The sequence below is a fragment of the Pelecanus crispus genome, chromosome 3, assembly GCF_030463565.1.
Source record: "Pelecanus crispus isolate bPelCri1 chromosome 3, bPelCri1.pri, whole genome shotgun sequence".
NCBI lineage: Eukaryota > Metazoa > Chordata > Aves > Pelecaniformes > Pelecanidae > Pelecanus > Pelecanus crispus.
This window is the reverse complement of record NC_134645.1, coordinates 133,288,670-133,301,806: the sequence shown is the minus strand read 5'-3', so window position 1 is coordinate 133,301,806 and position 13,137 is coordinate 133,288,670. Positions and strand designations below refer to the sequence as shown.

The 13,137-nt window shown below is 58.5% G+C and overlaps 1 protein-coding gene across 1 annotated transcript; it reads left to right on the top strand.

The window, feature by feature from the left end:
• Positions 1-1,408: 1,408 nt before the first annotated feature.
• On the top strand, positions 1,409-12,833 carry FNDC4 (fibronectin type III domain containing 4). Its single transcript, XM_075707232.1, has 6 exons — positions 1,409-1,481; positions 6,858-6,973; positions 7,499-7,703; positions 8,676-8,765; positions 10,093-10,226; positions 12,798-12,833. Exons 1-6 carry the CDS (start codon positions 1,409-1,411, stop codon positions 12,831-12,833), a joined length of 654 nt encoding a protein of 217 aa, XP_075563347.1.
• Positions 12,834-13,137: the final 304 nt, after the last annotated feature.

Below are 13,137 nucleotides of genomic sequence, written 5' to 3'. Positions count from 1 at the left end.
GCATGCGGGGGGCACTGGTGGTTACTGGGGGGGGGCACAGCATGCGGGGGCACCGGTTGTTACTGGGGGGGGGGGGCACAGCATGCGGGGGTCACTGGTGGTTACTGGGGGGGGGCACAGCATGTGGGGGCACCGGTTGTTACTGGGGGGGGGGCACAGCATGCGGGGGGCACTGGTGGTTACTGGGGGGGGCACAGCATGCGGGGGGCACTGGTGGTTACTGGGGGGGAGCACAGCATGCGGGGGGCACTGGTGGTTACTGGGGGGGGGGCACAGCATGCGGGGGGCACTGGTGGTTACTGGGGGGGGGGGGCACAGCATGCGGGGGCACCGGTGGTTACTGGGGGGGGGGCACAGCATGCGGGGGGCACTGGTGGTTACTGGGGGGGGGGCACAGCATGCGGGGGGCACTGGTGGTTACTGGGGGGGGGGCACAGCATGCGGGGGCACCGGTGGTTACTGGGGGGGGGGCACAGCATGCGGGGGGCACTGGTGGTTACTGGGGGGGGGCACAGCATGCGGGGGCACCGGTTGTTACTGGGGGGGGGGGCACAGCATGCGGGGGGCACTGGTGGTTACTGGGGGGGGCACAGCATGCGGGGGGCACTGGTGGTTACTGGGGGGGGGCACAGCATGCGGGGGCACCGGTGGTTACTGGGGGGGGGGGGCACAGCATGCGGGGGGCACCGGTGGTTACTGGGGGGGGGGGGCACAGCATGCGGGGGCACTGGTGGTTACTGGGGGGGGGGGGCACAGCATGCGGGGGGCACTGGTGATTACTGGGGGCACAGCATGCGGGGGGCACCGGTGGTTACTGGGGGGGGCACAGCATGCGGGGGCACTGGTGGTTACTGGGGGGGGGGGGGGCACAGCATGCGGGGGGCACTGGTGATTACTGGGGGCACAGCATGCGGGGGGCACTGGTGGTTACTGGGGGGGGGCACAGCATGCGGGGGCACCGGTGGTTACTGGGGGGGGACAGCATGCGGGGGGCACTGGTGGTTACTGGGGGGGGCACAGCATGCGGGGGGCACTGGTGGTTACTGGGGAGCCGCACAGGGGGCAGCGCCGGTGGTTAGGGGGCTGCGGCACGGGGCTGGGGGGCAGCACTGGCAGTCCCCGGGGGCGGCACTGGCGGTTTGGGGGGTACGGCTCGGGGGGCGGCGCTGGCGATTTTGGGCGTACGCTTGGGGAGCTCGGGGGCGGCGCCGGAGTCGCTGCGGTGCCGCTCGGGGGGCGGCGCTGGGCGGAGCGGGCCGGGGCCGGGGCAGGGCCGGGGCCGTTCCGCCCCCACCCCCGCGCTGCGGCCGGGGCTCGGCCCCGCTCCGAGCCGCGGCGCAGGGAGCCGGGCAGGTGCCGGGGCCGCCGCCCGGGCCAGGCCCGCAGTCCGGGGCGCCTGCCCGCCGCCATGGCCCGCGTCTCGGCGCTCCTCAGCCCCGTCCTGGTGCTCTTCAGCTGCGACCTCTGCCTCGTGCGAGCCAGTAAGTGCGGCCGGGGCCGGCGGGACCGGGCGGGACCCAGCGGGACCCAGCGGGACCGGGCGCCCGCGTTGCCGCCTGCGGCGGGGCCGGGCGGGGGTGCGGGGCCGGCGCTCCCCGGGGCCGTGCCCGTCGCCGTCCGCGGGTTCCGCCGCCCCTGGCAGGGCCTGGGCACGGGGCGCTGTGCCCCGGCCCCCGCTGTGGGCTGGGGGCTGCCCGACGGACCCTCCCGCCCACCTTCGCCCGTCCCCGGCGCGGCCTCGGCCGCCATCCCGTGGGGCCTGGCCCTGCCCCCGCCGGCCCCCGGGCAACCCCCGGCCCCGGGGCTCCGTGGCCTCCGGGCCCGCCGTGCCTTCGGCCGTGTCGCGTCCCCTCGCCGCGGGACGGGGTGCGATGCTGCGGCCGTGCTGCGCTCCCCGGAGGGCGCCGGCCTCTGCCGGGGCTCCTGGAGTCAGCGCCTGCGGCTTTGGCTCCCGGAGCCTCCCGCCCCTGCGCTCGCCTTCCCACCCCGCCGAGGGGGCTCCCCGTTTCCCATCCTTGCCCCGCAGCGGTGAGCAGCGCGTCCTGCAAGAGTTAACGACCTGGGCAGGGATGCTCCAGTGCCGTAGGCTGGGCTGTGAGATGGTCCCTGGCAGGCAGGCGTTCCTGTGCGCCTTCCTGCCTTTGCTTTCTCCGGGCTGGTGTTAGCTAGGGCACCGAGGTCTGTCGGCACCCGCCGGGCCTCTCTTCTTTCTTCCCCTGACTCGCCTGAGTGACCCTGTGTCAGCGGCAGCCTTCTGCTGTTTGCCCCTTGTCAGGTTACTGATGTATTAGACCGAATTGCGAGTATCAGACATGCTCTGATATGTTCTGCCATGTTTTCAGTCTCCTTGCAAAATACGTGCTCCAGGGCCTGACGGATCCAGGAAGAAATGCGGTCAGGGTTATTAAAAAGGGGCCACTTATTTTTAGATGTGCAGTCTGATGCTTACCTCCCTGCTGCAGGGATAAGTTGGGCAAACATCTGGGTGCCCTTGAGCAGCAATCCCAAGGGCACGGGCCAAGGGGCAGCTGAGTTCCCCTCTCCGGAGTCACAGCAGGATGGGGAGGGAGCCAGTGGGGCTGCGCAGCACCACATCTGCCAACGTGACTCTTGAGGGGCATCTGCCTGGGCCCTTCCCTAACCTGCAGAGCCAGGCTGTGTGGCAGATCTAGTCCAGTGCTCAGCTGCCCACAGGTCAGCCCTCCCTGCTGCCCAACCCAGGCTGCAGCGCTGCTGCCTCCAGCACACAGGACCCGCTCTTCCCGCCTCTTCAGCGGGCCTGGAAGGAAGGCACTGCTGTGCTGACAGGACAAAAGGGTGCACCAGGCCTTAAGTAAGCGATTGTTCTTTCTGTGGTGGTGCCCATTTCTTAATATGGCTTTAATCAAAAGTGAAGCTGGATAACTTATAAATGATGCAGAATCATTAGCGATTAATGCATTGGGCAGGGCTTAAGTGTGGCATGCTGTTCCCAGTGAGCCCAGCAGGGTATTGGAGCATCTTGGCTTTACAGGAATGTTTTTAATAGTTGGCTTCAAGAGAGTACATTTTTTGGAGCCCTTGCACTCGTGGATCTTTATGGCAACAGCTCTGGCATGAAACTGCTCTGACCTCAGCTGCAGAGCAGGCTGGAAAACCTTAGGCTTAATGTGGGGATCATACGCAAAGCTTTCTATGGTGTGACCTTTGGAGGTCTTGTCAGAACGACTTTCAGTGAGGTCTCATCTTACATATCCTTGGGATTAAACATTGCCTCGTGAGCTTCTCTAGTTTTGACTTCTGAAACTTCTTGTCCTGTCTCTTCCTGTTAGGCATGCAAATCCCATGTGCTCAGAAATGTCTTCTATGCAGTTTGCTGAACTGCAGACTGACCAAGGGACACTCATTTTTCCAGTGAAGGACTGCAGCCTCGACACTTCCAGGTCTCACTGTCACACAGGTTCAGGTCTGCTTGCCTGGAGCCTGCACAAAGTGTGTTTACGATGCATGAGGTCTGAAGCACTGGCTAGCCATGTGTGCTGGGGCTCCACCGTGCCCCCATGTGCTCTTGCTCTCCCCTCTCTCTATTTGGGACGTTTGGGGATTGGCTCTGGGTGTAATAGCAGATCACGCTGGCTTTGACTATACTGTCTTTGCAGTTTGATACCAGGGTCGTATCCCCCCCGAGATGCCCTTCTGCCAGTAAGCAAAGGTCCCTACACATGGCCTGTGCAAGCTCTGGCTAAGTACAGTTCAAGCAATACTGTCAGCCCCGCGTGGACCCAGCAGCGTGGCCCGTGGATCAGTGTGGTGCCCTTGGTCTCAAATCACAGACTGACTCAGCCCCAGGGCCACATCTCAGCATCCCCAGCCTGAAAACCTGGGCTGGGCCAGGCTGGGGTCCCTGCAGAAGCCTAGAAAATTCTTGTGCAGAGCAGGGAGCCTGCTACAAGCTCCATCCACAGATTTTTGCGTCGCGGAGATGTCAGACCCTGCCTTTAATTTCCTCACATACGCTTAAAGGATGGGAAGTCCAACTGCCCACTTTGGGCATGTTCAGACCACTTCTCATTCTGTTAGATAGATATGAAAAAGCTACCTAATTTATTACTGTAGGTGTATCCTGTGAAGCACCAGGTCCTGTTCTTGTCCTGAGGGCAGCTGGCAGGGTCTGGTCACATCCATAGCACCAAGCTCACGAGTTCCAAAGAGGGGAGCACATCAGTGCTACCTACTAGGAATGGTTCATGGCTCATGCTAACTCCTGAGCCATGCCCAAGAGTGGTTTGGGCACATGCTGGCTGGGTCAGACCAAAGCAATGCCCAGGACCAGTCTCCACCACTGGATTCCTGGGCTGTTCCTGACCTCATTATGTTTGCTAGCATACTGGTAGCCTTGAACAACTGTTCTTCTTATGCCTGAAGGGTAGCAGAAATATTGCAGCCCCCCGACACACACACACACACACACGTTGCAGTGCTTCTGCCTGGCACAGTGCAGGGGAGTGGTTATTTGCTGGCTGACAGGGTGCTGTCTACAGCTCAGCTGTTAGTTGTGCAACTCACTTGCATGCTGGCCGTGGCTGGAGTGGAAAACCAGACCACCTCTGTGGGGAGCTCAGCTCCTGTGAGCGCAGAATACACACGCCCCAGTCACTGGCCAGGTCTGGGGAGCGCAACTTCATTCAGCCTGTTTTGCTGTTGGCTTGTGGGAGACCAGGATGTGCGGATAAGGACACGTCTGAGACTCCCTCTCACAGGTTAGAGTGATGAACCAGAGTCCCAGTGGCAAAACTCTGAGGAGACCCACTCTTCGTGGGATAAAGAATATTCGAGTGTATCTCTGAATCCTTTCCGGTTTTCCAGCCTCGTGTTCTGGAAGAGAGGGCGCAGCATCCTGTGATGTCCTTGTTCGTGTTGTCTCCAGTGTCTGTGTCTCCTGGTGATGCAGCAGGCTTCTGTTGGGGATGCACTCAGTCCCAGTGTCTCTCTGAGAATGTATTTTCTGGGCTCTGTGGGTGACCCTTCTATCTGTCTTAGTCACCCATGGCCAACTACAAACCTGCATTTCTCAGAGTGGGAATCACAGCTTTATCTTGGTTGGATCTGTCATGGAGCTGGGTATATTCAAATGTGAATGAATGCATTTAAGTAGCTGACCTGCAGAAATGACCTTTCCTTGTCACTTTTAACTGTGGTTGGTGGTGGTGTCTACAGTTGTCTTTTTTCCTTGTTCTCAGGTGCCCTCTGGGGCTCTTTTTCTATCTATATAAATCACAGCATTGAACTTGTGCTACACAAGCAGCTTGTAGAAGGACACTGTCTTGTTTACAGGGAGAGAGGACGCACGAACAGCAGCCTCAGTGTCTTTCTTCATGTGCTCCTGTGTCTAATTTCCAGATAAAATTTGGCTTTGTGTGCAGGTCTGTGTACCTGTGTAGGATCTTGCCATGCTCTTAGCACTGTGAATCTCAAAATGGTGATGGTGCAGACCATGGGTCAGTCAGGCCAGCCTTCCGAAGGATAGCAATGGCTGAGTGTTGCTGCCAGCTTTGCAGCCGATGGCATTGCACTGCTGGGAAAGTCAGCTCTGCTTTCTGCACTGGGCTTTCCTCCCCACTCTAGAGCAGGGAGTAATGCCAGGCGGAGGAGATGGCCAGATTGAGTTGCATAGTGTGTTTATTCCAAGCTGCCCCATTTTTCTGTCACAGTTGATATATAAATACTGTGTCTGCGCTGCTTCCTACGCAGTTCTGGGTGGTGTGCCAGGCATTTGTGATGTGCGCATCCACGGGGCAGCCCCAGAGCTTAGAGGAGCCTGATTTTACCATCACAGTCTTGGCTGAAGAATTGCATTAATGTAGGATTTGTTTGGACTTTCTGGACCCTACAGAAACACAGAACTTCCCTGCCAAGAATCTACTCTGTGCCCAGGCTGAGCAGGAGCATGTCATGCCAGACAGCCCTGCTTCTGCTGGAGCTGAATGAAGTAAACTTTCCAACAGCTGAACGTCTGAGCAGCAGTGAGGGTACCTCAGCTCTGCAAGCAGATGCCCTCGCGAAGAGCTGATGTGAATGTCATTCTCCTCTCTGATAGCAGGGTCTCTGTGGTGCTCTGAGACAGGCTGCAGGGACTTTTCCTGTGATTTTGAGCTGCAGGGAGAGGTTAAATTGCCATGACAGTGTCTTAAACTCTGTAATTCTTTTTTTCTCAGGACAGGCCTTCATGCATTTCCCATTTCGATGTCTGCAAGGTGGAAGGAGCCTACTGGGAGCCCTTCGTGTCTTTAGCTGGGTCTGGCAGCCTGGGCACGTGGTCAGCACTGCTAACCCCTTTTATGTGGAACATGTATTATGAGCAATGGGCTATGTCTGCCACTGCAAGCAAGCCCTTTAGAGAAGAGCCAGTCAGATGCCTCGCGAGTTGTCCTCCTTCCCCACTGTAGGACACTGCAGAGGGCGAGGTGTGCAGTGAGCACATTTCTCACCGACAGCCAGGCAGGGAGGAGTCCTGACCAGCGAGCAAAGAGTGCCAAAGCTAACGGGTGCCACAGAGGGGTAGCTGCACAGGCGGGAGTAGCTCTGTGCCTGCACACTTCCCCCCCCCCCCAGTGGGCAGCTGCCCCGCTAGCCCGCTAAGCACCATGCCGTGCATGTGCTGCTGCTGGCAGGGGCTCAGCCTGGTGCACCTGCTGTGCCGCTTTTCTCCTGGGGACAGATTCACCGGAGAAGCTGCTCCCTGTAGCCTTGGCCAAGGTGCTGCCACAGGCAGATGGAGAGGCCCCCCGTGGTGGTGTGCAGGGGCGAGTTCCTGTTCTGAGACATCTTCTTTTGTCTCTTTCCTGTGCCTTGCCTCGGTCCATCCCTGGCTCACCCAGACAGGCCACCGTCCCCTGTCAACGTGACTGTGACGCAGCTGAAGGCAAACTCTGCCACAGTCTCCTGGGACGTCCCAGAAGGAGACGTGGTCATCGGCTATGCCATCTTACAGCAGGTATCCAGGCTATGTCCCCAGGGGGCTGGGGACCCCTCTCACTGATTACCAGCATGCTCCTCTGTCAAGCCCTTTTGCCGCAGTTTGGAGCTCCTCTGGCACCTGCCTGAGGACACCTCTGCTGTTGAGCAGCCCTTGCCAGGGCACCCTGTCTGAGCCATCCATCCTGGTGGGAGGCAGCAGACTGTGGGCTGCGCTGGGGGTAGCTGTCCCTCCAGCGCCTTCCCTGCGATTTCTCTGGATAAGGATGGTGCTTCCGCCATGACATAACCCTTCTTTGCTTGCCTCGCTCTGCCTCCACAGCCCCAGACGATGGTGGCTTCTCCAGGGAGGCACCTGGCTCTCAGGCCACACTGGGATGCTGCATAGCAAAGTGCTGGCCAGCCTGGCCCCCCCCAGGGGTGGAGGATTGCCCGGGAAGGGAGGAGTAAGGGCAGTGTGCCCAGCACAGCCCTGAGGACAGGGGCCTGTGCCTGGTGCAGCTGGGAACAGCCTCCTGGGGATGACAGCTCTTCACTCTGGCAGCGGCAAGATGGACAGATGCAGCGCTTCATCCGGGAGGTGAACACCACCAACCGGGCCTGCGTGCTGTGGGACTTGGCGGAGGATGCTGATTACATCATCCAGGTGCAAAGCATCGGCCTGTATGGGGAAAGCCAGGCCAGTAAGCGTGTCCACTTCCGCACCCTGAAGGAGACCGACCGCCTCTCTTCCAACAGCTCCAACCAAGGTGAGGCAGCTCCTTCCAGCTCGCCCGGGTGCTGCTGGTGGGGCTGCTGGTGCTGCTGGTGTAGCTGGGTGCTGCTGGTGGGGCCGCACCTGGAGGTCTCCACAGCACGTGGGCAGGGATCCAGCAGCCAGCAAGGAAGGTGCTGTCCTGAGCAGCAGGCTGCTTGGCACACACAGGGTCGTAATGGGTAGCGGGGTTGTACAGGCTGCTGTCGCATCCACTGTGGCCATGATAATGTCCCCAAGCCCTGGTTTATGGCCCTTCTATCCCAGGTCTTGGCACCCTATTCAGCTAAGCAGGCTGTGGCCAGGACAACTGCTGTGGCCTGCTCAGCTGCTGCCCATAGGAAGCAAATATTGAACAGGCTCGTGGATCTCCCAGCCTGCAAGCTACCAAAGGACAAATGACAGAGCCCCACAGTCTCCTTTCCTACGCATATCCATGTTGTGCCTTCTTGCCTTGAGGTTGCCTACATGCTGGTCCATGAGAGATGATCCAAGAATCCAGGAGAGATGATGCCCGGAGGGGGTCCACTGGTCATGGAGGCTGTCTCCAGCACTAGCCATAAGAGGGGGACTTGAAAAGAGTATAACAGGGCAAGCAAGCAGATGGCTTACTTTCCTCAGAACTTTGTGTTCAACTTGGGGCCTTCCTAACCTGCCCTGGTCCTACACAGGGAGTAACCTCACTGATCTCTCCCATCCATCGTGCAGTCCCTACTTCAACTCAAACAAGCTGTTAGAATCCCTGACTGCCTTTGGTAGCAAGGATGGTTTATCTGACACAGGAAAGCTACAGGCTGCGTGTCCTCTCCCCAGCCAAGATGTCATCCCACACCTGTCCTTGTTTGGGGGAGGTGGGCCTCTCTCCTCTGGAGCCCCTTCTCAGATCCTTGAGTGTTGCTGGGTCCTGAAGTAGGTTCTGGTGGGAGGGTATCTGCTGCCAGCCCTGTCTGGGTTCTCTTCGCTGCAGGTGACATCACCATGGAAGGGCTGGACAAGGACAGGCAGCTGCAGACAGGCGAGATTATCATCATTGTGGCTGTGCTGCTCATGTGGGCAGGTGAGTGCCACAAGCAACCTTCCAGCAGGCTGGGGCAGAGGTGCAGTCCAGGGTCCACAAAGAGGATGGGGCTCAAGAGAGTGCAGAGGCATATTGGTATGGGTCTGGCATCCTTTCCAGTAAGTCCCTTGAGTCTGTAGGAGCTCGAGCCAAGTGGGGTAAAAGGCTGGAAACACTTTAAAAAAAACAACAGCCACTGCTCAGCAGTGATGGCCTGGAGCACGTGGGCTGGCTGGCCTGACTGCTGTGCTGGAAGAGCAGGAGACAATGTAGGACCCAAGCAATACAGAATTACAGGGTGGGAGCATCCAGGCTGACATTAACTATCATGTAACTTGGGCCTTAGCTAGCTTGTCTGACATCTGGTAACATTGCTGCACTGGCTGGTAGCAGCTGTGCCTCAATCTGCTGAAACTCTAGGATGAGTGATTTGCTCCTGTACGGCACCTGATTAAAGCCAGTGCTCTAGCAAACGGCAGGTTGCCCTGGGAGCAAGGGAGCCTAGGAGACAACAGCTCCTGACTGGTCACATGCAGCTGCTGTGAATGGGAAGTCATTCATCCCCTACTCCCTTCCCAGTAAATGTGGATCCTAGTGGCATCTGGCAGGAATCTCTCCTTGCCCTGGCCTTGAACACTTTTCTAGTGCACTGGAAGAAAATACAAGATGGCTGCTACTAGCTACACCTCATGCAGGTTGGTGTGTCCAAGTGCCAACAGGGAGAGATCAGGTCCAGTGTGCAGGCGGCCGTGGTAACGCACTGTGGTTTGAATGGGTCCAACACATCTAATGGTTACTGTTCAAAGCGTTGCTCCAGAGTCCTGTGTCCAGGGTCCCAAGGTGCAGGACGTGCTGCGTGAGATGGGTGCTGTAAAACCATGACAGTGACTGACCCCACAGTCGGTTTGCAAGACAGGACAAAGCCAAGGGCTGGCTTTTGTGAGGGTCGCAAGCACTGCAGCGATACCTTCAGTGCCTCGCTGGAGGCACTCAGAAACCCACTCAGCTGCTCGCTGACCTCAGGGGCTGTCCCTCTCCGAGTGCCTCACCGTCTGCCTTTGGCCCCAGAGCCCTGAGCCGTAGGCACTGGGCACCTCACGCGTGCCCTGATGGCTGTAGCTGCATCCAAGCCTCATCTGCCCGAGGAGACCGGCCAGGTCGCACATGCGGAGGTGCCTGGGGTGGTCCAGGCTGACAGGTGGAGGGTGTGGGTGAGCAGCGCGCCGGGGTGCCCTGGCCCTGACTGCTCTCCAGCTGGGATGCTGTGGGGAGGGGAGGCAGGGAGCAGCCAGTGTGAGGGAGTCCTTCATCCCCTGTCTTTCGGCAGCGGTGATTGCGCTCTTCTGCAGACAGTATGACATCATCAAGGACAACGACTCCAACAACAACAAGGAAAAGACAAAGCCGTCCTCGGAGCACAGCACACCAGAGCGACCGAGCGGAGGGCTGCTGCGGAGCAAGGTGAGCGGGGAGGGCTGGCAGGAGGGATGGCATACGACGTTTTGTCAAGCACTGGAGCAGGGCCCGGGGAAGTGGTGGAGTCCCCATCCCTGGAGGTATTTAAAAGATGTGTAGGTGCGGCACTTAGGGATATGGTTTAGTGGTGGACTTAGCAGTGTTAGGTTAACGTGGACTTGATGATCTTAATGGTCTTTTCCAACCTAAATGATTCTGTGATTGTATCTGCTGTGGCTTGCTGCCTGGACAGGTTCAGGCTCTCTTCAGAAACAGAAACACCCCAGCTCATGCTCTTACCCTTAAAACTGAGGGTTTTTAGGGTGCAGTGAGGCCGGGTCCCTCTGGGGCGGTGTGTGTGCCTCATGGGTGATTGCAGGAGAAGCATTGGAAGAGACAGCAGGATATATCAGCTGGGATGGCTCCCACGTTGCAGGCACCCGTCCTCTCACTGTAACAGCCCCTTCACTGTGCCCCTCCAAGGCTGCGTGTCTTCTGCGTCCCATAGACAGGTCTAGCTCCTGCCTGTTCAGGCAGGAGGCAGGCAAGCTGGGCAGCTGTTCTTATGGTTCCTGCACTGGTCTATCGCTGCTTGCTTTCTGCCTTCACTGGGGCCTGCTCCAGGCCATCACCGCACAAGTCGTTCATGGGAAGGACCCCAGAGCCCCTTCCCCGCCATAATGGAGTTACTGAGCCAGGCTGTGGATGGGGAGGGAGCAGTGCTTTCATCTGGCTGTTTCCTCAGCACCTGACACTTCTCCCTTTGTTACCTGACAAAGACAGTGATCTATAATCTTGATGCGCATGCTCTAACAGGACCTTGCCTTAGATTTTCCCTTGCGTCTCATCTGCCGCCTCTATCAATGGTGGGAACTACTCACTGTGTTGCCTAACTGCCCCTCTGCTTCCGTATCTTGGTTTCCAGTGGATGTCAGGAACAGCAACTTCCTGTTTAGACTTCAAGGCCCTAGTTCTCCTCCTCCAGATTTTCCAGCTTCCTGATTACTCCTTGCCAAAAAGATCCCTCTTCTTGGATCCCTGCTCCAAACTGACCCTGCTCACATAGGGCTGCAATGGCAGGTGCAAAGGTGTGTTCCTGCTGCTTGCAAAGTGCACCTGTACAGGTCTGCTGCACCTCAGTTTGTCTTCTTGCATGCACCATACTTTTGGCATCCTTGCAGGTGACAACACTGCAAGTTTATTCTTGCAGTCCTTAATTACAAAGCTGGGAACAAGGTATGGGAGAGAAGCAGCTCTGCATTCGCTTCCCCTCCTGGCTTCAGGGCCAAGCTAGTGTCAAGTAGCAGACAACGGTGCAGCTCTTGATCTGAGCCCTGTTATAAAGTGTGGTCGTGGGGACACTCGCCTTCTGCGCCCTTCTTCAGTGTGAAAGGGCTGAGCTACAAAACACGTGCAGCAACCAGGACCCCTGCCCTTCTCAGCACCTTCTCCAAATTCACATATCTGCTGTGTTCTTCAATGAGTACATTCCTTTTAGTGTAAAGGAAAGTGCCTGCTCATGCTCGCAACAGTTTTTGAGAAAATCTACCTCGCCACCTGCAGCCTTTAGTTCCCTCGGCACACACCAGAGCTGTCATGAGGGGCATGGCAGTGAGACGTGCCTGGCACTCAGCAGGCCTCATGTCCCTCCACGCCAGTCATCCCATGCTTTGTGGATTCTCTCCCCCATGGCACATGTCCTCCTACGCCCTCACTTACCTTTTCTGCTCTGGCCCTGCACCTACCTCCTGTCCAGTGGCATCAGGTGTAGCGTGGCTACCGCTCGGGACCAGGCAGAAGTCACCAGACATCTGCAAGCCTGAAAGGAGGGTGTAGTGAGGTGGGGGTCGGGCTCTTCTCCCAAGTAGTTAGCGATAGGACAAGAGGAAATGGGCTCAAGCTGTACCAGGGGAGGTTTAGGTTGGAAATTAGGAAAAATTTCTTCACAGAAAGGGTGGTCAGGCATTGGAACAGGCTGCCGAGAGAGGTGGTGGAGTCCCCATCCTGGAGGGGGTTCAAAAAACGGGCAGAGGTGGCACTTGGGGACATGGTTCAGTCTGGTCTACCCTTGACTGGTTTAGTGTGGACTTGGCAGTGTAGGTGAATGGTTGGACTGGATGATCTTAAAGGGCTTTTCCAACCTGAACGATTCCATGATTCTACGATTCTAAGCCCTGGAGGCTGAAGGGTGTGGGGCAGGGGGCACTGGTTTACCCAGGAGTACCGGGGCACAGCGGTGGGCAGGAAGGCTTCCTGGGGAGGCAGGTTTGTGGTTGAAGGGACTCACCTGGAGGGAGGCGGCAGGCGGTGCAGCTGAGCTACCTGAACCGTTCTGCCAGGAGAGCACATCAGTGCAGAAGGCTGGGGTTCCAGGGTTAGCTCCCTGGTCTTGTGAGGGAGACGCTGAAGCCGGGCGTCTGCCGCAGCTCACCCGCACCTCGGCGCGGGGCAGAGGGCTCAGCTGCAGCCGGCAGCCCGTAGCAGAGCTCTGCTGGTCTTAGTGCCTGCTGTGGGAGGTTGGGGGCTCTGTGGCGGGGTCTGCAAAGCAGGGCCTTAAAGCAGATTTTTCTCTCATAGAAGAAGTCTCCCTCAGTCAATATAATCGAGGTGTAAGTGCAGCACCAGCTCTGCGTCTGGGGTCCTGGGCGTCCTGCCAGAGCAAAGCAGGCCTTGGAAGAAGAGGCAGCACCAGGCGCCCAGCCTGGAACTCTGCATGCGAAGATCCATGTATCAGAACTTACGCTTTCCCGAGGGCACCTGTCCAGGGATGTGCATGGAGCTGGCTCCCAGCCCGTGCATGCAGTGCGCGGCCCTGCCCATCCTGCATGCCTGGCCTCGCTCCCCTGCCGCTGCAGAGCACGGAGCTGAGAAAGAGTAGGGGGGCCACACCGCCAGCCCAGGGCGGCACGCCTAGGGA

Coding starts and splice junctions, on each gene's coding strand:
- FNDC4 (XM_075707232.1), top strand. CDS start 1,409: ATGGCCCGCGTCTCGGCGCTCCTCAGCCCCGTCCTGGTGCTCTTCAGC. Junction 7,704..8,675: donor TTCCAACAGCTCCAACCAAG/GTGAGGCAGCTC, acceptor TCTTCGCTGCAG/GTGACATCACCATGGAAGGG. Junction 10,227..12,797: donor GAGGGCTGCTGCGGAGCAAG/GTGAGCGGGGAG, acceptor TTTCTCTCATAG/AAGAAGTCTCCCTCAGTCAA.